Source organism: Pteropus medius, unplaced genomic scaffold (genome assembly GCF_902729225.1).
Source record: "Pteropus medius unplaced genomic scaffold, Ma_sr-lr_union100, whole genome shotgun sequence".
NCBI lineage: Eukaryota > Metazoa > Chordata > Mammalia > Chiroptera > Pteropodidae > Pteropus > Pteropus medius.
Genome location: NW_024349802.1, coordinates 9,120,511 through 9,147,546, shown reverse-complemented (window position 1 = coordinate 9,147,546; position 27,036 = coordinate 9,120,511). Strand labels below are relative to the sequence as shown.

Genomic DNA, 27,036 nt, shown 5'->3' with positions numbered 1-27,036 from the left:
ATGCAGAGGGAATAGTCAGCATTTCTTGTTGCAGTGAATTATCCTATTAAGAAAACTTGATATATAGTCTCTAAGAGAAGAGCTTGGTCTGAGCAAGGTTGGTAGATTTAAAAATACCTTTATTCAAGTTTTAAAATCCAGAGTCTATAGAGCACCAATGTGGGAGTTGAGTACTATGATCAAATGCTGTTGCTTGGGCTAAGAGAACATATGGTTCTTCTGGAAGGGCTTATGTAACCTAAAGAAATTAGAGTTTACTTCCAGTTTCCAAAATGCCAGCCATACATAACTTTCCAACTATCCAAACAGGGTTTTTGTAGCACTCCCATTTATACTTTTCAAATATAACTTGACTTTTTATAATCCTGATGCTCCTACCTTTGTCTTTATTTTTTTAAGTGTATTTTGCTTTTAAAGTAGTTGATGAAGCACTTTAGAGATACTTTAGATGTGTTATTTTAGAAACTGTCTAAGTGAATTTCCACTTTGAAGATATTAGTGATATTTTTGTAGGTGGTTGAGAAGTTCTTTTACATTTTTGCTTTTTATGGGAGCTTCAAATTGGAAGAATGGAGGTGAGATTATTTTGCTTGGGGTGTTACATGATGATTTTACGGAATCCTGAGCATTTATTGTTTATGGTCGGAGGAATTTGGAACATGGTGTATGATGAGAGCACCAACATTTCTTATACTCTGTGAAGCACTAAGAAAACTGTCTTTACCTATTAAACTATTAGAGATCTGCCCCATGAACTAGAAGCAGCATTATTTTGTACTTCACACTCCTTCACACTCCTAGATTTTAATAATAATTTGTTATAAAATTCTCTGTGTGAACCAGTGTGTGTATACTCTGGAGGCATGTTGTAATATGCATGGATTATATACAGTGGGTCCCATTCAGGGGCATTTCAGTCCTGGAAATCATTTGATGATGATTATTGACCCTGACGATAGTTTGATAATAGGTAGTTTAGTGTACCTGAAATGAGGACAAGTTAAGGACATAATTCAATACAGGAGTAAATCTTTGTTAGAAATATTCAGTGATTGCATCACAGTCTCACCTCCACTTGACTCAGGGTAGAGCTGAAACCTTTCTCATCACTCGGTTTAGTTTTAAACTGATGTAGTGTAATTCTCTCTCCAGCTCCACAGCATATAAAAAGAGGCTAGAGGATAATATAGAAAGAAGAGAATGAGTAACACATTTTTATGCGTAAAGAGACAGCAGGTTATTAGTGCCTGTTGTGTAATGCTTTGAGTGGGAAGACAGTATTTTAAGCTCCTAAAACGCTTAGTATGGTCAGGTATGGGTCTAATATTTGAAAGCTTTGTGGAGAACAGTGTCTGCTATGCATACCAAGTATAAATGGCAGTTCCTATTATTTAGAAATGTAAGTATAAAAACAATTGGTCTCACTTCTTAACATTTAAACAAATGTAGTCTGTGCTCTCTGCTTATTAACTTTTGAAGTTGGATAAAAAAATGAAAAAAAAAAGTGGCATCTTAGCAGAATAAGATTCTACGTTCAGGAAAATAATGTGTTACTTTTGTCCCCAGTCCCCCCAAATCATGATAATCCCATAGTACCCTGGTTAGAACAAATGCTTACTCTCGAAATTCTTGTTGAGTGACAGGCTGGTAGTCATCTTGAATTTCTGTGGAATAATACTTTTTCTCAAGCCTGTCCTTCCATTTTTTCATTTGCTCTGCACTTCGAATCTCCTGTCAAGTTAGAGGAAAAGCATAGGCTAGTCTTTAAATTTTTCTCCATTTCAAGTCTGGCACACAAGCATCACAAGGTCAAGAATCTTAAACCATACTCTCCAGGGCTGTGATTTTGAGCCTCGCTGACTTTTCCCCTTCCAGTTTTTAGGTCTGTACATCAGCAGCATCATTTCAGAGGACCTTGTGTTAGAAATGTTTGGCAGAGTTGGATTTTTAAAATTATAATTATCAGTTTTTTCTTGTTTCAGTGCCTCTTTCTCTCTGCATCTCTAGCTCAGTTTCTTACTGATTTTCTCCGTCCTTCACTGGCCAAAGTTGAAATGTTCTTTTCTGTACTTCTGTTCTTTAATGAAGTGGATGTACTTCAGAGTACATCTGTGGATATTCTTTGCCTTTCTAGCTGCTTTTAGCCAGACTCCTGCAGTCTTACCTCACCATCCTCAATCCCCTCTTCATAAATGCTGCATCAATCTGTGCACTCCAGTTTGTCCACATAACCAAAAATAAGCTCCGCATACTAGAAAATTCTTGTTGCATCCTTTTCTGATCTTGAAGAGCCCTTCCTGTGCTTTGTCCTCACTACCACCCACTTCCTTTTACTGCCCAAATACTTTTTTCTCAATTTTAGAAAATTGTACTTTGTGGAAAATAGAGACAGTTCTAGAAAAAGGGAAAGAGGAGACTTTCAGTAAATGAGTATGATACTGCCCTGCTCCAGCAACAATGCTAGGTAGCAAAGTAGATCCCTGTATGAGGGTTCTGATCACCTTCCAGAGCATGGTGATGCCTAAGTTTATATACTTTACCTGATAAGTGTGTGCGGTTCTGGTTAGAGAAACTTATCAGACAGTTTGTCTTTAAACCAACATATCTAAAGTAGGAAAGGATGGCTTTCAATCTTCCTAGTTTTATTTTGGCCACATTACAGCACTGACATTTTGACATATTTACTAACGCTTTCAGTGTGGTGTTAAAAAAGTGGTAAGCCCCACAACTATTTCTAAATGACCAGGCCTATTATAATATAGCAGAAGCATTAGGAACATGGGTTGAATAGACTGAGCCTGATAAACTTAACCTTCAGGAAATGCATCTCAGCTATCACTTTTTTGTGAAGCCTTCCTTGACACTCATAGAAAAGTAATAGGCAGAGCATAGGCAGAGCAGCAACTCTGTGGGCATTTCCCATAAGCTCCTAGGTTGTAGTCATCCCACCTCTTACCTGTAAGTTGTAGCTGCCTTTTACAGTTCTCTGGATTATGTTCAGAGCTGTGAACAGCTCTCAACGTGTTCCACATTGGCTCTTACAGTAAACCACCTCCTTTTGAACTACCTAGTGTGTTTCTGTTTCTCTGACTGGACAGTAACTGATGAGTACTTGGTAGCAAGGGAAATCCAAAGAAACATCCTCATAGTTGCATTCTTCTACCAAGGAACACAACAATTGACCTAAGATTTTGGGACTACCACCTGGCCATTTGGGATTCCTTAGGCTACTGAACCACCAGGCAAAGATTGAACTGAGGTGATTGAGCCCAGTTACCAAGAGGAAATTGGTTGCTTCTACAAAATGGGTACAGAGAGAACTATATTTGGAACTCAGGAATTCTTGGCGGGGCGGGGGCGTGGGGAGCAGGGAACAGTTTGCCTCTTAATACTTTCATGTCCAAAAGCAAACATTATAGTTTAAAGATTCTTAAGGAATTGCGATTTGAGTAGAAAAGGTCTTAATATCACCCAGAGATGGATACAGTTACTTTTGGGACTTAGTTTCTCCCTTTTGGGGGAGAGGATAAGAATGCCTTCATTTGTATAAAGAATAGTTCCATCATGTTAGATGAATACTTGAAAGTAGTTACTGTCATTTTATGGAAGTCCAAATGTGTGTACAAAATTGCCAAAAGGGTGAACTGGGTTGACTATTTAGCTAATGTCTCTCAACTCAAAATTTACCCTGTTCTCCTGTGTGATGCTGGGTCTCAGGCTTTAAAAACTCATTCTCCAGATTCCTGCTACTGGATTTGTTAGGTTCTGCCTTATTGGAGGATGGAGGGGAGAAAGGTCTTGTTTTTTACTATCAGCATTACCTCTGGCAAATGGAAGTTATCTCCAGCAGCAATGGTGGGCTTCAGAATGCAGCAGTCCGGCTTCTTTTGGTATACTCAGAACCAGACTCCTCACATTGCCTCAAAAGTGTCAGCAGCAGCAAGGGTGGTAGAGGGGGTGTCCTCAGAGGTCTGAGTAACAGCTTCACAGGGCCTTTCTCTAAGATACTAGGTTCTGATAACCCCACCTTTTGTAACCTTGGCCCTGGGAGTAGTAGCATCTTTCTATAGTTTATGAATTGCCTCAGTGTACTTTTTCTGTACTTCCAATACTTGTATAACCAATTCCCTGTAGTAAATTTTCTGTTCGAAATACATTATATGGTTTCCATTTTCCTGACTAGGTCCTGACTGATAACATGCAGTAAGTATGTCTTTTCATTTGGTTAAGTGTATTTTTGTTGCTTTTATAAATAGAGCCTTCTATTATAATTTTTAACGAACTGGTTGATGTTTACATATATGACATGACTATACTTATGTAAATTTTTTTTCCTACTATATTAGTGAATTCTCTTACTTTTTGTCGTAATTTTTCAGTTGATTGTATACCTAGAAAACTTAAGGGAATCATATCTTAAATAGACCTCATCTTTACTGTTTCCTCTTCAATTCTTTTACTTCTAATTTCTCTCGTTTTGGCTGATCCCTCCAGTACATCCTTGTCTTGTTTCTGACATGTCCAGTGTTTTCCTATTAAGTAAGATGCTAGCTTAGAGGTGACATAAGTATGTTTTATATCAAGGAAGTGTCCATTGATTCCTGTTTTGCTTTGTTTCTCCCAAGATTGAATGTCAAATCTTATCAAATACTCAGCATCTGTGGAAAATGATGTAATTTTCCTCTTTGGATCTATTGACAGAGTGAATTATGTTAGTTGATTACCCAATTTTGAACAATCTTTCCATTCTTAGAATAAACTCTATCCAAATCATGATATATTATTTTATCTGTTAGATTCAGTTTGCTGCTGCTGCTTTTTTAAAATTTATTTTTGGTATACTCATTTCCAGGTTTTAAAATTGCTATATAGTCACTTTGTAAAACTAATATGGAAGTTTTCCATTTTCTCTGCTCTGGAACAACTTAAATAGCTTGAAATTATTTGTTCCTTAAAAATCATAAATTTAAGGCTATTAATTGTCCTCTGGGTATTCTTCGACTATCTCACAGATTCTGTTATGTAGTGTTTTTGTCATTTTTTTTTCTGGAATTCTACAATTCATTTTGTATTTTCTCTTTGATTCAAAATTGTTTAATAGTTTAAACTTGGTTAAAGAATTTTTTTATTTTCTAATTTCATTAATATATTTTCAGAGAATTTTTTCTATGTTAACCACTTTTTGGAATTTATTGAGATTTTCTTTATGATCAGTTTTAATGAATGAGTTTTTGTAAAGTGAGTGAATCTTCTGCGTACAGAGTAATATATGTAAGTGTAAGACTGTGTGTTCATTATATTGGCTTTTTAAAAATCCTTTTAATTTTCTTGATCTGTTCTGTTTTTTTTTGTGTTCCTATTTCTCCTCTTATAAGTCCAGTAGTCTTTATAGACGTTGATGCTGAGTAATTTGGTGCATAGGTAGTCATAACTATTACAGCTGATCTTATAAAGTGCCCTTCTTCTCATTTAGAGCTTTTTGTCTAGAATTATATCTTGAGGTTGTTGTATTCCCTGATATACTTTTGTTCATACTTTTATATTTAATTTTTCTGAATTACTTTGTTTTAGGTATGTATTTTAGGATACAGCATAAAATTGGATGTTGCTTTGTGATTCAACCTGAAAATATATTTCTTTTTCTTTTTAAGCAAATTACATTTATTTGCTATTACTGATATGTCAGATATATTTGGCCACAGTTATATCATATCATCTTATTTTAAGTCTTTTACCATGTGGTATATTTTCTGTTCTCTTGGTACTTTTGTCCTTTAGGAATGTATGTATTTTTGTTTAGGTGGTTTGCTTTTAGTCATGTATCCTTTTATATACTCTGAGTCTTCCCTTTCTTGCTTTAGTTCCCTCAACGAGGAATCAAACAAGTTCAACAAGAAAATTAGCTTGTAATTTGCCTCCTTATCTCCTTCCCCTTTACTACCCAATTATATTTTCAGTCACGTTACCATATTTCCTTGTGTCTGAGAGGTGGAGTCTGTTATAAGACACACTATTATTTTATGTACCACTTAGGAAAAAGCGCTGAAGATTAATATATGACACACTGTCAACCGTAAGGCATGTCTTGATTTCAGAGATGTTAAACTGTGAAAAAAGTGTTTTAAAATCAATAAAACAATCTTGTTATTTATTATTGTACTCTTAAATATGCTAAAGTTTCTTCTTGGTTATTAACTCTAAATGATAACTCTTTTAACTATAAAATGTGAACCAGTCAGCTTTTTCTACTTCATACCTTCTCTCGTCCTCCTTCCTTTTTCCAAAATTTCTCCAGTCATTTTTTGGTTGGCTGAAGCTGATCCTCTCCTAGAACCCTCAGGAATACAACAGTATTCCGAGTTCTTGTGTGTTCAAAACTGAGCCTTTATACTGGAAGCACAGCTTTGCTAGATATAAAAATCCTTGGCTTACATTTTCTTTCCTTGAATATATTGTGTGCTTTATAATTATTTCTTAAACACATATATTAAGTCATTCATTGAATATATGTTATAATTTTGAAATATAAAAAATCAAAGTGATTTATGATAATGATTACAAGAGAAAAATTATATAATCTCTATAGAGTGTACTCACTAAACCTTGTGTGATTATCCCACAGTGAGTGTACAGTTGTAAGACCAGCGTATCTGGCTGAGAGTACCAATAAGAAAGGGAGCATCTGGAATCCAAATGATTTGTCCTAAACAAGAAAAGATCTAGATTCTGGGAAAAATATTTGGAGTTGGCAACTACTGCTCAGAAAAAACAAATCATTTCAATTCTTACTCAGAATTGTTTTGTAAGCATATTTCTAATAAAGCTATCACTTTATGAGAAAATTAAAATCTTACAGTTTCGTCAAAGCCTTCTCTTCTGGCTTGTTCAACCAAATCTCCACTGAGAATATAAAATAAAAATTAGAGGCATATGATAGTACAAAGGGAAATGTCTGCATAAAATACAGTCATATCTATAGTAAGTATTCGAATTGCATTTCTGTTCTTTCTGCTAACTAATTATTTGGAAAATGTGGCCATTAGTAAGTTCCCCACAGTATCACATCTATAGCTATGAAAAAATGTTTATATTATGTCCCATTTTCAGAGATCTGGGTTTGGAAAGCCTTTTGATAACAAATTGAATCAATAAGTGTAAATGTATTAATATTTAGCGTAAAAATGTTTTTATTTTGATAGCTAAATAAATGCACTTCATGTAGACTAAAATAATTTCCTACCTTTTTAGAGGGACTTTACTTTTGTGTCCAGCCTCTGTAAAGCTTTTTTTTTTTTAGAATTTCATGACTCTTAGAATTTAGGAGGCATTACTGGTTGTATTGAAAACATATGTAGAATCAGTACTTTGGATAGAATCAAAACCCTATTTTAAGTGTCTTATATAATATAGAGCTTTAAAATGGTGAATTAAACGTTTAAAGTCATCTTACCTTTTTTCATCCTTTTGCGGTTTCTTTAGTTTGAGTTTTTCGAGAACATTGTCGTAACTCTGGTCATAATTAAAAATAGTTTAAAGATTCATCAAAAAATATCCTATATTAATTTTTCATCAAGGTAAAGGAAATGTGGAATGCTTGTCTCTAGGGACTACTACTCTAAAGAAATGTAGAGGCAAATGCTAGGATTATCTTATCACTTTGTCAGCACTTATGGTTTCTGGCTGCTGGTGAAAAGAAAAAGGGGTTCTCTTGTGGGCATCACACCTGAGCTAGAAAAAAATCTTTAAGGTATTATTAATATTTGCTGCTTTAAAGATATTAACACTTTAATGCACATAACCAACATCATAATCAAGAGATAAAAGATGGGGGGAAAAAAACACACAGTTAAGCTCACTGGGCGACATATTAAGTTTTCTTTTACAGATAAATTCCTGGACAGATCTTTTAAATCCCACTAAGCCTAGAGCTATTAGGATCTTTTCTATGTGAAGTGCTATGGTTGAAGCTGTGGTTATGCAGAGATGGGCAAGATGGTGTATACATGACTGCTACAGCTCAAAGTGAGGTAGGTGTCAGACGACAAGGAAGATTCTGCTGTCAGGGAGAATGGAATGTCAATGAGTGTGTTAGGGAATATGCCTGAGGTCAGAGAATGACAGGAGCAGAGGCCCAGGGAGGGAGAGAGAGTAAGCATGGTAAATAGCAGTGCTCAACACACTGGCTGGGATATACAGTGCTGTAAATGGAGGCATAGAAAGTAGAAATTCTACAGTCAAATGATAGTGAATAAAGAAAATAAGTTGGAACTGTGAGACTTTAGAAAGGCCCCAAATGTCTGAGTAAAGAATTTGGTCTTATTTTGACAAGCCCAGAGAAACAAGAATTTTGATCAGAGAAGTGATATGATCAGAGCTGGCCTGGCACAAGAAAGAACCTAGAACAGGTAAGATGTTATACAAAAGGCTGGATGAAAAGTCCTGAAAATCCTAATCTAGTGGTGGCAGTTAGAATTCACAGTGTCCTTGAGTTCCACAAATGTGAGCAAAAACTACAGAGATGAACTTTACACACAAGCTTTGACAAGGGAATAAAAAGTCCAAGGTTTTTGAGTGGGGTGACTGAGAAAAGAGTGTTGCTATTAACAGAAACAGGAAAGTGAGGAAGATAAGGCACATGGGGTTCTGAGTTTAGATAGTTTATAGAAATCTAAATTGATTTTAGATTTCTATAGCATCTAAATTGAAAACTTTTGGAGAGAAGAGATAACTTTTATTATAATACTCAACAGTGCTTTGCATTTAGTAAATCAATTACTATTTGATACATTAAACTCTGAAATAATTTTGGTCATATTTTTAAAGGCAGAGAGCATATCTCATTGCCCTTGTAGTGAAATAAACAAATATGGGCCAAATACAAAATACAAAAACTGGGCCAAAACAAGACCTCCCCTCTGCCCCCCCCCCCCCCCAAAAAAAAAAAAAAACCTCCAAGCCCACTACCACTTGGGGGTTAAGTATTATTCATACTTACAAGAGTATAAACTGAACAAGATTTGTTGTAGAAGTCTAATTAGGAAAATAATTTGCCATACCTTTTTAATCATTTTACCAAGTTCAAAATCCGGCACTCTGCCTATTGAATAATCAGCTTTCACTTCAGAATAGGTATCATTAATTATTGCCAAGAACATGTTCTGGGGAAAAATATTCAAATAATTATTTCAATTAAAATTTAGTTTAAATATTAGTAACTTTGATAAGTACTGGAATTTGTAAAACGATTTAAATTTAAAAAATAACGTTTAACAATAGAGAAATGGCAATGAAGACTAACAGTAGAATGGGAAATGTGCAGTGTGTGAATCTGGGTAACATTTATGGTAAATAAAAGCAGAATTTAAAATAGTGTATATGAACTGGTTATATATACAATAATTTATCAATATGACATATTCTATTAGATTAATTATATGTTCATAAAGGGCGGTTTTAGTTTTTAAAAATTTTATAAAGCTATTTAAATGCTCAATCTTACTAAGACTCTTAGGAATACTGCTATCCAGATAACACAAAATTGTGGAGAGGGTATTTTTACCCCTAGCCCACTTCTCCATCTTTCACTGTGGCCCAGCTCTGTCACTGTGATGATTCTTGGCCATCACCCGAGGATAACTTGATGTGTGTGACAACAAAACATTTTCATGGAGGACAGTAGCAGTGCCTTCATTAGGAAGGCAAGGTTCTTTGATTAGGAAGTCCAAATAGATAAGTCCTAAGCACATATGAGACCCATCCTGGGCATTCCCAAAAATCATACAGGAGTGAGCTTTCAGCTGTAATGGCCAAAAGCCATTGCAATAAGCACTTGGAATATTAATAACCTAAATTCATACCTACTGGTATGAAATGCCCCAGGCTAGAGAGACCTGGGACATTCAAGTTATGTATGTCAAAGATTTAGCACACTGCTGGCACACAATTAACACCCAGATGGTAACTGTGATCACATTCTCCATTGGACAGCTTGTTTAAGACACTGGACTAGAGAACCTGGATTACTAAGAATTCACACTATTCTTAATAAATGTAAAGTGTTCTGACAGCCAAGCAGTGATACCATAATTTCTTCTAAATTGTTAATTTCATTTTTTTATTCTGAAAAATGTAAGCAAAAAGGTTACATATATGGTCATTCTTACCAATAGGACAAAGAACACGAAAAAGATGAAGGTGATGAAGTAAATGGGTCCCAAGATACGATTGGCTTGTTGAATACCAGCAAAATTAAAATCCCCAAGAACAATTCGAAACTGTGCAAATCTTTGATAGGAGGGAAGAAAAACATTAGAAAATGTTATATCCCTTCATACATACATGACAACTGGTGGGGGTTACCAGTGTGCCTAGGAAAGTATTTAGCGGCATATGGTATCTGTTCTCTGACTTTAGTTAACAGAGTTCTATAAAACTGGATGTAGTTAATCTGAAGGCAAGACTTGAGGTACCTCTAGCTGAAACAGGTAGTCCAGGAAATGATGGGCTTCAATTTATTTAACCAATATAAACCCAATGTTTACCTACAAGATTTGAACCTTGAGATACTGGCTTACCAGCTGCTCTTAGCAGTGGGGTCATTAACTATTTCTGTGCCTTTCTAAAGCTTAGAATACTTTGACCTTGTCCAGTAAGTGATTTTCAACATGTACCTAGACCCAAGAGCCCTAAAATTTCTAATATCAACGATATGTTTAATTTCTGCTTAAATAAGGATACCAATTATTTTGTCATTTGCTAAGTCTCAAGTGTTAATGATCCTCAAATATGATCCTGAGGTTTATTTTATTCTCTTTAATAACTATGAAAGTTTGGTTTTTGATGTGAAATAGCATTTAAAATATTACAAATCTTCATTTTCTTTATTTTAAAGATGGAAAGTTAAGAAATTAAGGCTTCAAATGAACATAGTAGTGGCAGAGATAGAATTTCTTAACCTGACATCTTATTTTCTCATCATTAAGTTGCAGTGGCATTGCCAGACAAATCAGGAATATGTTACAAATTATGTGTTTATTTTAAGGGAAAATCTGGGAAGGCATTTTTATTAATATATTGATACTTTGCATGATTGGCTAGTCAGTCAAAAGGGAGAATGCTTCTTGTTCCTTGTTGCTTTTGCCAATCATGTAAAGGGGGCATATGGCTATTTACAATGAAAGAAGAAAATGTATTTGGAGTCCCAGGACTCAGAGTTATCTGGAATTTCACCCCCAGTACCTAAGACCTGATTAAATCATATTTAAAGTATCTAGTTTTTAATACCGGTTTGTAATGCTCTTCTACACAAGATAAAAAGAGAAATGCTAAATTGCAAGGAAACCAAAATTTCTCAACGTATCAAATGTAACTATCTAGCATAAAAAAAAAAAAGAGGTTCTGGTTTAGTGTTTCTAACTTGTCTTCTCTGACAGGTGATGAGAAACAGTTTCTCAACTGTTTCTTCTGGATCAGCAAAAATGCCTTCAGGGTGGAGATTTCGGGAAGATAGTTGAAGAAGAAGCACTAGGAATCTGTCTCCCCACCTAGGCAACAATCACACTGGCAACTGTCTGATGTAATTATTTTGGAAGCTATTCTATTGAAGGCTTGCACCTTCCAGGGAAAGTCTTAAACAATTTTGGTCAATTTCAGCTTCTAGTTTGGTAGCAGCTACCCATCTCTCACACCTCCATCCAATGTCAGGCAGCTGTGCATCTATTCCTGGAACAGTCTGCACACAGTTTGTGGAAGCCAGGATGGGCAATAAGGACCCTGTTCTCTAAACATCAGGGTCTCTGTTCTGATCGCTGCTTCTGATCACAGTAGTGCAGACATAGGGGTAGGTATATTCTCTGCCTTGTTGCAAGGCCCTTACCCCTGTTAAAATGGCTACTACCAAACAAAAACAAAAACAAAAAACCCAGAAAATAAAAAGTGTTGGTAAGGATTTGAAGAAATTGAAACTCTTGTACACTGTTAGTGGGAATGTAAAATAATATAGCCATAGTAGAAAACACTTTGGCCATTCCTCAAAAAATCCAAAATAGAATTACCGTATGATCTAGCAATTTCACCTATAGGCAAATAACCAAAAGAATTAAAAATGGGGTCTTGAAGAGGGATTTATACACCCATGTTCTCAATAACTAAAACATGGAAGCAATCCAAATGTCCATTGACAGAAGAATAGGTGAACAAAATATGGTATAGACACACTATGGAATGTTATTTAGCATCAAAAAAAGGAAATTCTGACTTTCTGACATTCTTTAATATTGTTGAATCTTGAAGACATTATACTGAGTGGAGTAAATTAGTCACAAAAAGACAACTACTGTATAATTCTACTAGGTACCCAGAGTAATCAAAATCATAGAGACAAAAAGTAGAGTTGTGGTTTGTCAGGGGTTGGGGTAAGGAGGGAAATGGAAAGTTTTTGTTTAATGGGTGTAGAGTTTCAGTTTTGCAAGATAAAAATAGTTCTGGAGATAAATGGTGGTGATAGTTGCACAATATGGATGTACTTAATATCACTGAACTTTATACTTGAAAATGGTTAAGACGATAAATTTGTTGTATGTATTTTACCACAATTAAAAAAATGACAATCCTATTGGCTTTAAAAAAAAAAAAGCCTTGAGGGCAAAAGTTGCATTGGGTACTGGGCTTACTTCTCTGGATTCGAGCCTTCTGATTTTGGTTGTTATTACTTTTTTGTTAGTTCTATAGAATTTCAATGTTTTCTATATTTTATCCAGCTTTTTAAATTGTCCTGAAGAGGAGGTTGATCTCAACCTAGCACAACATTACCAACAGCAAAAATACCCTCAATCCATTCCAAAGTTCTCTTTTTATTTTGTGCCTTCTACTTCCTTTTTTCCCACTAAGGAAAGGTAAGACAAATTTTCAAGTTTCTATAAGTTAGTACATTTATATTCAATATTCAATACCACTAAATTTTATCAACTAACACTTAAGATCCTAGGAAAGGACCAAAAAGTTGTTGGAACTGCAAACATTCACTCAGGATAAGCTAATTAGACTCAAATTATAGGTCATTTGAAGTTGGGAAGGACCTTTGAGAGTGATTTAGCCCCTTTATTTACAGATAAAGAAATTAAGGTTTAGAAATGTTAAAAAGCTAATGGCAGAATTGGAAAAGTAGAATTATATCCTTTTGGTTCCTAGTTCACTCCTCTTCCACTTTTGATTTAGTAAAGGGTTATTTCAGGAAAACGTTATTAAATTTCATACGATTGGCACTTCAATTATTTACATGTGATGGTGAAAAAGAGGGCAACCTAAGACATTCCTTTAGACCCACATTTCCCTCAAATCAACTAAAAGAGTCATGGACAAATAAGTTTGGAGAATTTTTAACTAAAGAAAGTTTTTGTGTTTTTTCTCAGAGCTATATGTTACTATGTATTGCAAATTTCCAAAAGAGTGAGGTGAATTTTCCCAAACATACTTAAATATGAAGCCATTTTCTCCTAATCTTGTTCTAGAGTCCATGTTTTGAGAATTGATATTTTATTCTATAATACTTTTCTTATATAGACAGAACTTGCTTTACCTACCCGAAAAGGGTAATAAATTTATTAAAATCATTCACTTTTAAAGTAAAGCCTGGATACTTTAGGGATTCTAACCAGTTTTCTTAACTGTTGCTTGCTGACTGCTTTATGTGTATAAAGCTATTTTTAAAACACAGCTTTGCCAGATCAGCAAAGGACAATCAGGTCAACATAAATAGAATAATTCTACAGATAGAGCCCTATAAAGAAAACACTTAAGATTTCTTTTTCCCGGAAAATAATAAATATTACAGAGACATAGAGCCAATTTATTTATCTTAGGTAAAATTTCTACTTATAGTGAGAAATGAAAATTATTTTTCTGGCTTGATCTAGTAACTCTTAAAAAACTCATATCACTATCCATTTGGGTCTTTTAATGCCTGTCTTTACTTTGAGTGTGACATATTTAGCCATCGGTGAAAATATTAAACCAAGTTTAAATTTATTAAAACTTATGTTACTAATTATAGACCTTTCCATGATTTTTGTTGTTGTTGTTGGAAGTGGAAAATATAATTACATATATACTAAGAGCTTACATGGAATTTTGAAAAGTGGAAAAATCATCAACCTGTGATCCAAAAACAAGAAATCCTAACTGGGCATAAGCAAAGAATATTATAAAAAACATGATGGCAAATCCTACTATGTCTTTCATACAGCGGGACAAGGTTGATGACAGCTGAGACATTGTCTTGTTAAAGCTTATGAATTTGAATATCTGAAAAAGAACAAAGTTAATTGAAATAGAATATTAAAGATTATAATTAGAGTAAGTTAAGTTAATTTCAGAAGAAATTGACTTCAGATTAAAGGAGGGGCTAATGGTAGTCAGGGGTGTTTGACTTTAAGTTCCCATTTTGATATCTTAATACAATAAAATATGATGTTCTATGTAATATAATAAAATATAAATACCTTTATCCATGCAAAGAAGATGGTGATAGCAATTATATTGTTGTAATAAATGTGCCAATAGGCAAGAAAATAGAAGTCTGAATATTTTTCAGTATTTTTTAACAACTGTCCAAGTAAGAGAAAAATTTGAATATTACAGTATGAGTTGAAGAAAACAGCCACAAAACACAACTGAGAAAAAAAGAAGGGGTAAATTAGAGACTATTTCTACCTCTAAATCTCCTGTAGTCTGTGAAGAAGCACATGAAAAAGTTCATCAAAAGTTCAACAAAAAAGGAAGGAGAGAGAAGACATAGGCTTCTATGTAAATGAATTTTAAAGAAATTTAAGGTAGCATAATTATCATAAAGGTAGGAAAGTATTGATTGCCTGGCCATCCTAATCTATTAGCTTGTTTCTTTCTTTAAGTCATAAAGCACAAATATATAAAATGGTTATATAATTCTGACTAGGCTGTAAGGGTTTCTGTTCCATGTAACTGCATGTTTCCTAAAAATTTAATAATTTCACTATGTAACACTACAAGGAAAAAATTTTACAGTTCCAAAAACAAACAAACAAAACAAAACAAAACCCTTTTGGAGCCCTTTAATAACTCTTTTAGATTTCAGAACCAGGTTATCTTTGGTATCAGAGCTTTGTAACTGTAGTGAAAATTTTCTTTTGATTTCCCTTGCCCAAAAATACTTAGATGGTTAAACATTTAATGCTATGCCTACCCCATGCTAAACATTATTGGGTATACCAGAAAGGTAGATGGCATACTTTCTGACTCTGAGAAACTTTCAATCTGATTTTGGGAAATTAGGCTTATATACTAAATTGGCTATATCTAAGGGCCAATAGGGGTAAATGATCAGATTGTATAAGCCAGAAAGGTTTGTTCATTATTTCTAAAACCAAGCTCTTAACATCTATATTGTCCTGCTTACATCTCTGTTTATTTTAGTATGTTCTAGTGACCAGAACTGGCAGTCTTCGGAGTTTTTTTTTTCAGGCGCTATTTTTCTATCCTGGCGTCCTCTGTGCCCACAAGCTATACCCTCTGACTACTCAAACCTCCTCCCCCTTCAGTATTCTGTGTAGGCGTGAGTTTGGCTATTCTTTCAAAATTCAGTGTGAGGAGGAAATCAGATTTTGGCAACATAGAAGAGTGCATTTTAAAGGACCTTTCCCCCAAAGATCTATGGTTTTCAAAATGAGGCCTTATAAGGAATATATTTTTGAAGGGGTAGGTAAGCTATTGTGCACATTAAATCATAATACCTATTCTTCTAGGTTTATGCTGGTCCTCCCAAGGACCAAACAAGGAAAAAAAAAAAAAGATTTTTCCCTTTTGGAGGCACATTCTTGGTGTGTACTATAACAGTTCATTTCATGATTGATACTTGTAGCTTTTTAAATAAGTCCCGATTAATAGAAACTTCTGCTTTTACACCTCTCTCACTGGTGGGTTCATATGTGATTCCCTTCAACCATACATGTGAATATATACTTACCACCAAAAGGAGTAATTCTAGCCAGTTCCAAATACTTTTGAAATAGGCAGACTTAAATTCTTTCATTTTTTTGGCTTCTTGTGCGGTGAAGACAATAAGAAAAATACAAAATGTGATTTCACAGGAAGCAATAAAATAATCATAGTAGCTAACATATCTGAGGAGCTTCACAGAGTAAAACTGCCATGAAGTAAGTACTCCTCCAGTTGCAGGGAATTCTGCCACCAATCTGTAAAATTAGATTTGTGAAAGTAACTGCTCATTTCAAGCATTTATATTTCAGTACCAAACTCAATGTGAAATTTCTAATCAGTGATGATATGTAATTTAATGGTAATCAGTTATTTTGTACAAAATATGTTTCCTTGGGGTCATGGGTTAGGTTTAAAAATTTTCTAATGGATTTACTTGTTTTTTTAATGGCTCAGTCTTTTTATACTTTGAATAGTCACAGTGGTAAAGACCAATGTAAATGAGAAAGTAAGATGTGATTTTAGCCGGTCATTCATTCCATTCTGTTTTCATTGCTCATTCATAACTGGGAATACTAATTTATCTCCACAGGAGAATGAGATGATGTTCAAGAAAATGCTCTACTGTTAGTTACTGTTATTAATCAGGACTTCCACCAAATACATAATTCTTTACTTGAGAGGAGGGAAATACACTTTTTCCCTTTCAGTTATCAGAAATATTTCTTGCTTTTAAACATCAAGACCACATACTTTACTAAAGCAAATGTTTTCTGTTTAGGCACTGGGTTTTGGATATAAAGATCTATGTGCAAATAAAAATATAAAAATAAATTCTATCACCAAATATAAACATATGGAAGGTGGTTCACTTCTAGTGTTCTCCACAACTTCAGACAATTAGGAAATGGCAGTACTTGAAGGAACAAGCATCTCTATCACAATGTCATAATGTAATTATTCCTACCTAAAGATATTAGCAAATCTTATTGGTGCTGCAATAATGTGCTGCCAAAAAAAAAAAAGAAAAACAAAAACAAAAACAAAACAACCAGTTAACAAATAGAAAACAACTGTTTATTTTGCTTTGCACAACAGTCAGTGTGCAATGTTAATAAGTGAATGAAATGAAAAAAAATATTTTGATCTGAAGTGCAGGCAAATATGCAAAAAGAGAAAGAACAGCATTCAGTTTAGTTTGCCAGATATGTGTACAAAAAGGAAAACAAGTGGATAAGGTTTTAGTGTAAGCAATATGTTTCCATACAACTACTGATTAGATAAACTATCAGATAAAAGTTTCAAAATCTGCTGAAATTTCTAGAAAATAATATTTTAAAAGGTCATACAGAATAAGCATAAAACCTAGAGAAATGAAATCTGGACTTAATATTACAAGAAGTTTTTCATATGACTTTAAGCCAGTTATCCTGTTTGTACTCTTATTTAGAACATAGAAATGATTTGCATTCTTCACTTTACCTTGATCAGAACTATTGGGAAGGATGAATACTATTGATAAAAATCTCAGTCTCTGAAAGAGAAGAACTATAAAATAAGAGGGATAATGTCCATTGGCTGCTTTAGGTAATTCATTTGTTTTATTCATTTTTACAAATTTTAAAGGCTATGATTGTGTTTCACTGTATTGTTGCACAAGGGCAAAATCCCCTTATCAGAGTAAACACCAGTTACACATTCTGTTTAGAGTAAAACTATAAGACTCATGAGAGAAAAGTGGCTCACGCAGATTATAGTGGACATTATTGTTTGCCTGTCTAGCGGTCATTAACCCATTCTTCTAACAGAACCTTGATTATATCAGGCAGTCACCTATTCCCAGATCCAATCATGGTAATCTCATTTCCTTTGCCAGTGTTTGATTCTAGAACCCAAGCCTAAGCCAATTAGTATGGTCCAGGTTAGGCAGATGACCTAAGGTAATCAAACTAATGGAAAGAATTTTTCCTTTGGTTGGTTCTCTCTCCTCTTCCTCCCTATGAGAGGATGTCTCTCATTCTCCTCCTGGGCCCGGACATGTCCTCCTCTTGCAATGGCAGAGGTGCAAGAAAGCAAGTTTTAATGTAAACTCATTTCAAGCTTCTGCTTGTATCATATTTATTAACATTCCTTTGATCAAAGCAAGTCATGTAGTTGAGCCCAGCATCAAGGGCTGGGGACAGTGCACCCTGCCTTGGGTGGCAGGGCACTTAGAAAGTTACATGGAAAAGATGTGAAGAATTGGGGCCATTTTTGCAAATCACCACAGGCTCTAATTTCTAGGATGCTGGCTCCTGTTACATATTGTTTGAAATTTGAATTGTTTATTGAGACAAAAATTAATAACAATAAATAAGCTCATTCTGAAAGGAAATCAATGGATTTGAATGATCTGATTTAGAAGAAGAAATCAAGACTGAATATTAGATCTGTGCAACTACAGAATGACAAGAATTAAGACTATATATCCTTTAGTAATATAAAACTAACATGTAATTGTCTATGTTCTTGAATATATTCTGAAATAATGAAATGGAATATGATGTTGCTTTATTGTCTTTTTCATTATTGGCAGAATACATTATATTTTGAAGCTTACGATTTTAATTTCAGTAAAGACATGTACAAACTGGAAATCCTAATGAGGGCACTGGATACTTTCTAAATTAAATATTCCAATAAAGAGGTTTTAAGTCACTCACCTGATGATGCAAAACAGATTTACATTAGCATTGTATAACGAAAAGTCAATAAAAATAACTCTAGTCTCTCTTGTGATCCAGCTGTTCTGTCGAAGGGTAACAAATTTGCTTTTTGTTTCAGATTTTGATTTTGATAAAGTGAAAATATATCCCCCATTTTGGTAAACACCAAGAAATCCCCAGTGCCGAGGGGAGCTGATAGTAGCAGAAGAGTACTTCCATCTGTTAGATATTAAAAGAATAAAGGAGAGATGAGAAGGCTGACGGAGAAGCATTCTAAGAATTTAAGCTAACCTTTAGTTCAAAAGCAGTAGTTAAAAAAAAAGTACTAAGTTTATAAGTACAGTAATTTTGAAGCAAAGCAGTGAGTTAAGGATAAAGTTAAAAGAATTAAGATTTAATATGTTTTCATTTTTTAGCGCTTATTGTGGGCAAGACACTGGACTAGCTGCTATGAGAAAAAAATTTTTTAAATCCACTTCTTGTCTCAGAGATCTTAAAATCAAGAAAATAATGATTGATTTTGTTCTTTAACATAATCTCTGTTGTTTTATCAGATCTTAAGTCTTTGAGTAGAACAAGAATACCAAGGGTTTTGATTCACAAATATGTCTCAGCATGGGAAGAAAAGGTGCTTCATAGTTGGTCATATACCATTTATAAATACCTAGTAAATAAAAATTTTGTTACAATGTCTATATTGTTATATAGATATTTTAATGAAAATACATAAAGTAAAATGTATATTTGTTTATTTTTTCTTTTATCTTAATTGTGGGATATCAAAAAAATAAAACCTTGATTCTTTATTTCAGTCGTTTTGCCTCCCCAGAACAGATCTAAACAATTATCCAAAGATGCACTGCTTACACTTGTTTTTCTACTAATAATATTGTTTGTTTTCAGCAGTAGGAAAAAGAGTGACAACACTAAGAAAAAAATACTCATATTTAATGAAAATTCCATAGTTGTATTTATTTTTCAATTACAGTTGATATTCAGTATTATTTTGTATTAGTTTCAGGTGTACAGCATAGTGGTTTGACATTTATATAATTTCCAGTTATATTTTTGAGTGTTTTTATCATTGTTAAACTGAAACAAGAACATTTGTTATACCAACCCTTTCCTACTTACAATTTTTAATGCTTTTAATTAATGAATCTAACATTTTAGATAGACAAACAAGCACAAACTTATTATTTTGGTTTTTAGGGAATAAAAGGTATTACAATTCCAAATTTATAGTGTTAATTTTGGTATTTAAATTATTGATAGTTGTTATGAGAATTTGGAATAATAGAATACCTAACAGATTAGCCTTAAAATTCCAATTTAAAATGCATAAGTAACCCAAGACCACAGCCCTTGCTGGAGCTGCCTTAAGAGGAAATGTTTTATACTATTTAACTTCCCCTGGACATCTGGTGGGGACTTGATCTAAGGGAAACCAACCCACAGGTTGGCCAATGATTTGTTCTGTGAAGATGTATTGGGCCATTTAGATTTTAACTCTTAATAATATGAATTTAAAATACAAAGAGACGATGTAGGGAACACAAGAATGGAGACTAAAGGAAACGATGTGAAGAAAGTTTATCTAAGAGAGTAGAAGTCATGTTAGGAAGAAGCAGAAAAGATGAGAAAGCATAAACCATGAGATGGAGAAAAGTAGAAGGTGAGAAATCCACCTAGAGCTGCCTGCAATTCTGGAGCTAGGTTCCATTTGAATCCAATTATAAAATATATATGCTTCTTGTGGCCTTACTATTATTGCTGCTTTTCCTGAGGAAGCCATGCATACGTGTCCTTACAATAAATTCTGATTATTGGACCTAACTTGGGGTGAATTTCTTCATTTTCCAATGAATAAACACCTTAAATAAAACAGACAGCATTATCTACTAAGGATGCATGACTACTTCCTTCTATATCCACTATGTTCCCTCTCAAATTTTATTCATTTATTAAGATGTACATTTATACCGAATCACAGGGAGAAAAATGTCCTGGAAAGAAACTTGTTAGAAATGAACAATACTTCCTTGATAACACAGTAAGCAGTTTAATGATAATTATTTCATTTATTCAAGAGGCTAGCAAAACTGCTTTATAAATAAATATTGTTCATTTGACACTAAGAACAAAATACTTAAAACATTCTTTATCTGTGGAAGCCAGGGAAGATATTGAAAATGTCATCACAGGTCAGGTTCCTACTTGATTTAGGATTCTTTCCAACTTGCCCCACAATAGTACAATGTAGCAGAAATAGAGGTGGAGAAGACTAATGCTGGTTATTCCAAATTTTCCCTGGTTAGCACCAAACAAATAGACACACACACACACACACACACACACACACACACACACACACACACACATCCAATACAGATGTAAAGTTTTATGTAGATAAAGTCTCCATAAAGCAGAGACTTTCAATCTCCTGAAACAATAAAGACCATGACTCAAAAAGCATAGAATAAGAGCAGTATGGGATGGACAGACAGACACATGGTTCTAAATGTGGGTAAAAAACAAAAGTAATATATAATTTTTTTTTGTTGAAAGGGATACTGTATGATACTATAGTATTTAAGACTGTGTTACATTATTTATTAGATTTATAAGAATTATACAAGTACTTTGTTGCCTTCAAGAACACTCGGAAACTCCTATGAAGAAAAAATAAGTCAACAAAAACTACAAAGCAATGTGGGTGTAATGCTGGGAATACAAAAGAGGTTGTTTAAGAAAGGAGATGTAATCATTGTTACTATTTATAATATGAACATTGACTAATGATTAACAAAAATTATGCTATAACTATAGACTAAGAGGAAAAAGAAGAGTATTTATAGAGGCAGTGGTATAAGAGATACATGACAGACAACTTCCATGATAGAGACGATATATAAAACTGTAAAATCAAGTAATAGCAGTTTAAGCATGTTATTTAGAAATGGGAAATATATACCCAAAGAAACAACAAAGAGCTAAAAGTGGCTGTTTCTGGAGTGGGAATTATGAGTAGGAAAGGGTGGACCTTTGTAAGTATTTTTATCACTTGGATAAATATTAAATTTTTAAAAAGATTTATTATCTGTCCTCTAAGATTTTCATAGGACTCTAAAAGCAATGATCCCAGCAGCTTCTGTGTTAAGGGTGGGTACTACAGTGGCTTTGGGCTTTCACATTTTCAATATAACATGTGTAGAGGAGTCACCAGCAGTAACTTCAGCCACTTTGGAGAACAATGGCCACGATATGTTTGGCAGGCATCATCAGATGTACAGCCTGTAGAACATAATGGCCTCTTTTTATTATTGGCAACAACAGAAGAAAAATATTACTGCAGTAAGCCAGAGTGAGAAAAGGAGGAAAGCTGCCTAAGACACCTAAGATGCTCCTTAGGGATCCCAAGAAGCATTTTGGGTGTGTTTGAGGTGAGTCTGGCAGGAGCCAGAAGAGCTCACTGAGTATTGTAAAAGCAAAATTGGATGCTTTGCACTCTGTCCAATATAACTTAGCATTTCATATACCAGTCACAAAACAACTTTGTCATTTGGTAAATAACAAAAAAATCCAGATTCGCTCTTTTCTGAACACTGCATCTGAGTCTTCCTTTGATATTATTATTGAAACAGACGCCTGTTGGTATGATTTTGAAAATACACATTTTCAGAATTGTTTAAAGATACAATGGTAAGGTGCTAGAAAAAGTTGTGTAATTTTATACTACTTACTCAGTATCACTGTTAAGGCCAAAATCAGATGTGTCTTCATTTTTAGAAGTGTATTTGGCATAACATTCACTCATCAAAGACCGAAAGGATGAATAAACTTGGCATGTGTTGTTGCGGACTTTTAGTTGACGGACTCTGGGGACTCCTAAAAGTATGTTCTCATAGTAGATGCGACTGCTGTTCTTTAAATTATACAACTTGTTGTTATTGTACCATGAATCCCAGTACAGACCTTCCAAAAGGGGTCCTTCCATAAACTTCACATAGAGAGAGAAATGTTATGTTATCATGTCAACTGTATAACAGAATATATTTATAGTTATCCATAAGCGTATAAAAATAAATGATTTTGAGGATGGAGTATGAAAATTATTGACCAAGCCAACATTAATATTAATGGCAATGAAATGACCCTGTCTCCTTGATAAGTTTCAAATTCCTAGCATGGCATTCATGATTTGACTTCTGTCAAATTCATAGTTTGGTCTTTTCTACCTCATCTTCTATATGCCTATAATGCCAATCATAGCTCCATATGTAGAATTATTTATAGCACACATTGTTTATGCTTCCTAGAATATCTTTCCATTACTCATCCTTTAAAACTCAACTAAATTGCCATCTCTGGAAAGCCTTCCCTACCTCTTCCTTGTATGCCCCAATGTTTGTGACATGGGATACCTGAAACTGCTGTTACCTATTTGTTTTTTCCTCATAATGAGAGCATCTTGCTAACTTATGTATAATGGAAACAAGTCTGTTTCAGTGTTGAAGGAATGACTGACTCTCTTATGTGATTAAAAATACTATAAAATTATATTTTGTATATGTACTCTTTATTATATACTATACATTACTATAACACAGTACAGGGTTACATGGTATATCCAAATCACATATAGTTTACTTATGAGCAACAAGGATTTTTAAAGAATAATTTTCATTACACACAATTATAAACTGGCTTTGGATCCTAACCCCCACATCAGAAGCAAGTTTCATATTTTCCAAATGCAATGATAATGTTAAAAAATAAGCATAATTTTTAAAAAAGTTATAAGAACTCTATCACGCTGAGACCATATGTTCTCAATAAACACTGGTTGGTTGATTCTAATAGTTTAAAGAAATGATATTCATTTTCATTCATTCCTTCAACAAATATGTGGAATGCCACATGTGCCAAGAGTTCATTTATGCAATACCTAAAGCAACTTTATACATAGTCACATGATACCTTACCTTCCAAAAATCAGTTATGCTTCGAATAGACTTAAAGTTGGATCTTTCATCACCAGGTGCAGAAGTGTCCAAAAACAGAGATGACATAACTTTGTTTAAATAATACATATGTGGGTTTACCATCCCAAAAGTCACTAAAGGGAAGAAGGTTTTGTTTAAAAATTTATGTTTAAAAACTGAGTTTATCAGGATTAAAAATGTACTTACAATTGGTTCCCAGTTTTGAAAATTCAATTTTATTTGTCTAGTATAAAATAATAAAAAAACTAAAATAGAAATATATAAAACATGAAGTTTCCTATAATTCCACTGCTAGAGTTTGGCATATAGTCTCCAGACTTTTCTATATGTATACACATTATAAAGAAAATAACTATTTTTACAAAAATGAGATTATACATACTATTCTTCAAGTTGGCTCTCCATATTGAGAGTAGGCAATATGGTGAGTAGTTACAGCAATGGACTTTACAGATAATGAATTTGAATCCTGTCATAGAGATAATATCTCTTACCTTAAAGTTGTGTTATAAGAAGTGAGATAATGCATGTAGGACATTTAAAACTATGTTATGGCAAATAGTAAGAATTTTAACAAGTATTAACTAGTGTTTCTCACTATTCTAGGGGTGGGTGGGTGGGTTTGAGTGGGGGGTAGACTATGTCTTTTGCTGTTGTTGCTAAAAGCCCTTTGGTTTTTAGAAACCATGTATCTTCAACACCTTTCTATGGAACACATGAGCCTATGCCATTCTTTAATGTTGCATTATTTCATTGTATATACCAAAATGTTAAGCAAATCCTCTTTTGATGGATATTTAAATTGTTTTCAATTCTTCCTAATTATAAAAAGGTGTTTTTAAATCCCCAAATCATGGGGTTATGAATGATCTTTTTAGTTTTTCATTCCTTAACTGTCTTGTAGTTAAGTATTTAAAAACCAGTCAAAGATACGTTAATTTATAAGTTTGGCTATAGTTGTCTTTTTAATCAAGATCCAACTCAAATGCACTGCCAATATGTAGTCCATACCAAAACGATTTAAGTCTGGCCAGTTAGCTTACATCTACTGTATATTGGGTGCTCTAAAGACGAAATGCTTTTAAATACTGATTAAGTCAATGCTATTGACCCACAGATAGGAGTGAAGGTTGAGAGGTTGTCCTAGTCCCCCTTAAAGAATTGCATTGATTGATACCTTCTGTGACTCAGCAGAGGTATATTTTACTATTAACTGTGCAACAGAACAGGGACACGAACAAAGCGGACGTGAAGACTAACTTCTTTGGCTTCATTTGTAGTTTGACCTATGAAACTGTGATAATGTATCCATATGGCTCTAAAAGAAATCAAGTTAGAATTGCCAACTCAAGGGAGTATATTCAAGATAGAACTGTCAACCAAAAAGAATAATTAATTCAGTGTTGACTATGAAAACTTCGTATTACATTTATGATCTAAAGTTTTGCCCTTTAAGAATACTGTCAATCTAAATGAATTTAAGATGTTTGAAATGTATCACTATTTTTTGAGAGGTTTTAGTAATCTGAAAGCCTATGGTTTTATAAAGTCCATGTTTTATTACTCATCTCCATATAACTTCTTAGTTCAAACAGGGTCTTCATCTATATCTGTGTACTTACATATGCATAAGTTTATTAAAAAAATAAAGTAGAGTAACAACTCCTGAAGTGTGGTTTTAATTTCGTCTTCCTTTCTGAAATGCAGCTTATGTTTTGGAGTCCCTGTGAGATATAAACAAAATTTTCCTTACATTTTTATGTAATTCATAATGTATATAAAGAACAATGATGGAAAATCAGCCACTTTTAGCGTTACTGTGTGAAGGAAAGCGCCAAAGGTTTCTGGTTATTTTCATTTTTATGAGGGAGGAATAATTACTAACGTTTTCCCATGGGGGTAAGTGGGCGGTCATTTTATGACTGTATACTAATGAATTTTTATAACACGGATGTACAAGACGAGTACTGTCTTAAAATTGAAAAGCAATATATAAAACAAACCCCCTCCGACATCTGTCTCTAATCGTCTTCTCTACCCGTCAATACTGCTTCTTGGGAAGGCTGGATTTTGCTGAAAGTGGAAAAAGACACGGTCTGTGGTTCTGTCAAGGTAAGCACATCCTAGCTCGACAAAGGACTTCGGAGACTGGCCTAGCGACGGTCATTGCACAGCAACTGACAGCACCCAGCTCGAGCCTTGGGGGATTGCCATGTCCCTCATTCAAGGCTTCAGTTTTCCTGTGAAATGGGACCACCGTCCCTCTTCGCTTAAGGGTTAAACGTGCTAAAGGTCATATAGTTCACATAAATAAATACTGGGCTATAAAGTTCCTTCCAGGGTATTTGGCATCACCAATTTCGCCCTGCTCCACCCACTCCCTTGGAGTACCCCTCACCGCCTTGCTGCCAACGGGACGCCTCAGCCATGGCGGGTCTGGAAGAGATGCCCGTTTGACCTCCCCAGGTCTGCCGCGCCTGCGCGAACCGCCTACCTCATGCGCCTGCGCGAGCCTTCCAGCTCCTCGAGGGGCGCAAGCTGCGCTACAAGTTGCAAACGCGCGTGCGCACCGAGGACCTTCTGGAAGGGCTTCGCCTGAGGCGGGGTCGGAGATTGCGGCGATCGTCTCCAGAGGAGTGCCGACTTCTAGGGCAAACCTGGCTTTGGGCCTGAGGTTAATCATAAAAATCGTAATAATTAATTATAACGGGCTTTTCTTTCTTGAATACCTTTAACATTTATTGGCTTGTTTGGTCTTCACACCCCCTTCCTGTAAGGTAGGTGTTTCATCCTCATTTTAGGTCTGAAGAAACCGAGGGTGTTGAGAGGGTAAATAATTTACCAAAGTCCACGGCATGTTGGGGGCAAGGTCCGCTGGACGTCAAAGCCTAAATGCCTGCCTAACCAAGACCTCACGCTGCCGCTGCTACTTGCGGAAGCTGGTTGTGATTAACCGAGAGCTGTTGTTAGAAATAGCTTCCACCTTTCTCTCCACCCAGTAAGGTTAAAGGGAACGTTAAAATAGGTAAACAAACAAACAAAAATACAGCTCTGCAATGATTATGTAAAAGGGTTGTTCAAAACAGTTCTTGGGAGCCCAGACTCACATCTGGTCCCAAAGCTTTGCAGGGATGAGAAGGAGGGTTTGTAAACCAGCCGTAGAAAGACCAAACAAATTTGGCCGTAAATTAAGGTATCCAAAGCCTGCCAGGATATGAGAAAGGAGGGATTCTCATGTTGGTAAAAGGAAAATAAAACGGAAATCAGTCGAAAGGCCCCAGAGCAGCTGGCAAAGAAAACCATCAAGCTGTTTTGGAAGTAAAAAATAAAGTCAGTTTTGTTATTTCCCTGAAAGA

At 34.6% G+C, this 27,036-nt stretch overlaps 2 protein-coding genes across 16 annotated transcripts in view; one reads left to right on the top strand and one right to left on the bottom strand.

Moving 5' to 3' along the window:
- On the bottom strand, positions 1-26,150 carry PKD2L2 (polycystin 2 like 2, transient receptor potential cation channel). Its single transcript, XM_039836158.1, has 14 exons — positions 26,079-26,150; positions 25,303-25,404; positions 23,660-23,793; positions 22,418-22,674; positions 18,672-18,893; positions 15,998-16,226; positions 14,499-14,669; positions 14,120-14,301; positions 10,164-10,284; positions 9,057-9,158; positions 7,451-7,509; positions 6,855-6,900; positions 1,619-1,731; positions 1-1,174 (listed from the first exon to the last, which is right to left on the bottom strand). Exons 1-14 carry the CDS (start codon positions 26,107-26,109, stop codon positions 1,081-1,083), a joined length of 1,863 nt encoding a protein of 620 aa, XP_039692092.1. The 5' UTR covers positions 26,110-26,150; the 3' UTR covers positions 1-1,080.
- Positions 26,151-26,217: 67 nt separating this feature from the next.
- The window catches only part of KLHL3 (kelch like family member 3), a 235,899-nt gene continuing 235,080 nt past the window's right edge, over positions 26,218-27,036 (top strand). For 11 of the 15 annotated variants that reach the window (XM_039836140.1, XM_039836135.1, XM_039836137.1 and 8 more), the window contains exon 1: positions 26,221-26,457. The gene's annotated coding sequence lies outside the window, so the exon portion shown is untranslated. Of the gene's footprint in view, positions 26,458-27,036 lie in introns of all 15 variants that reach the window. The other 4 variants (XM_039836141.1, XM_039836138.1, XM_039836134.1 and 1 more) reach the window with 2 other exon arrangements.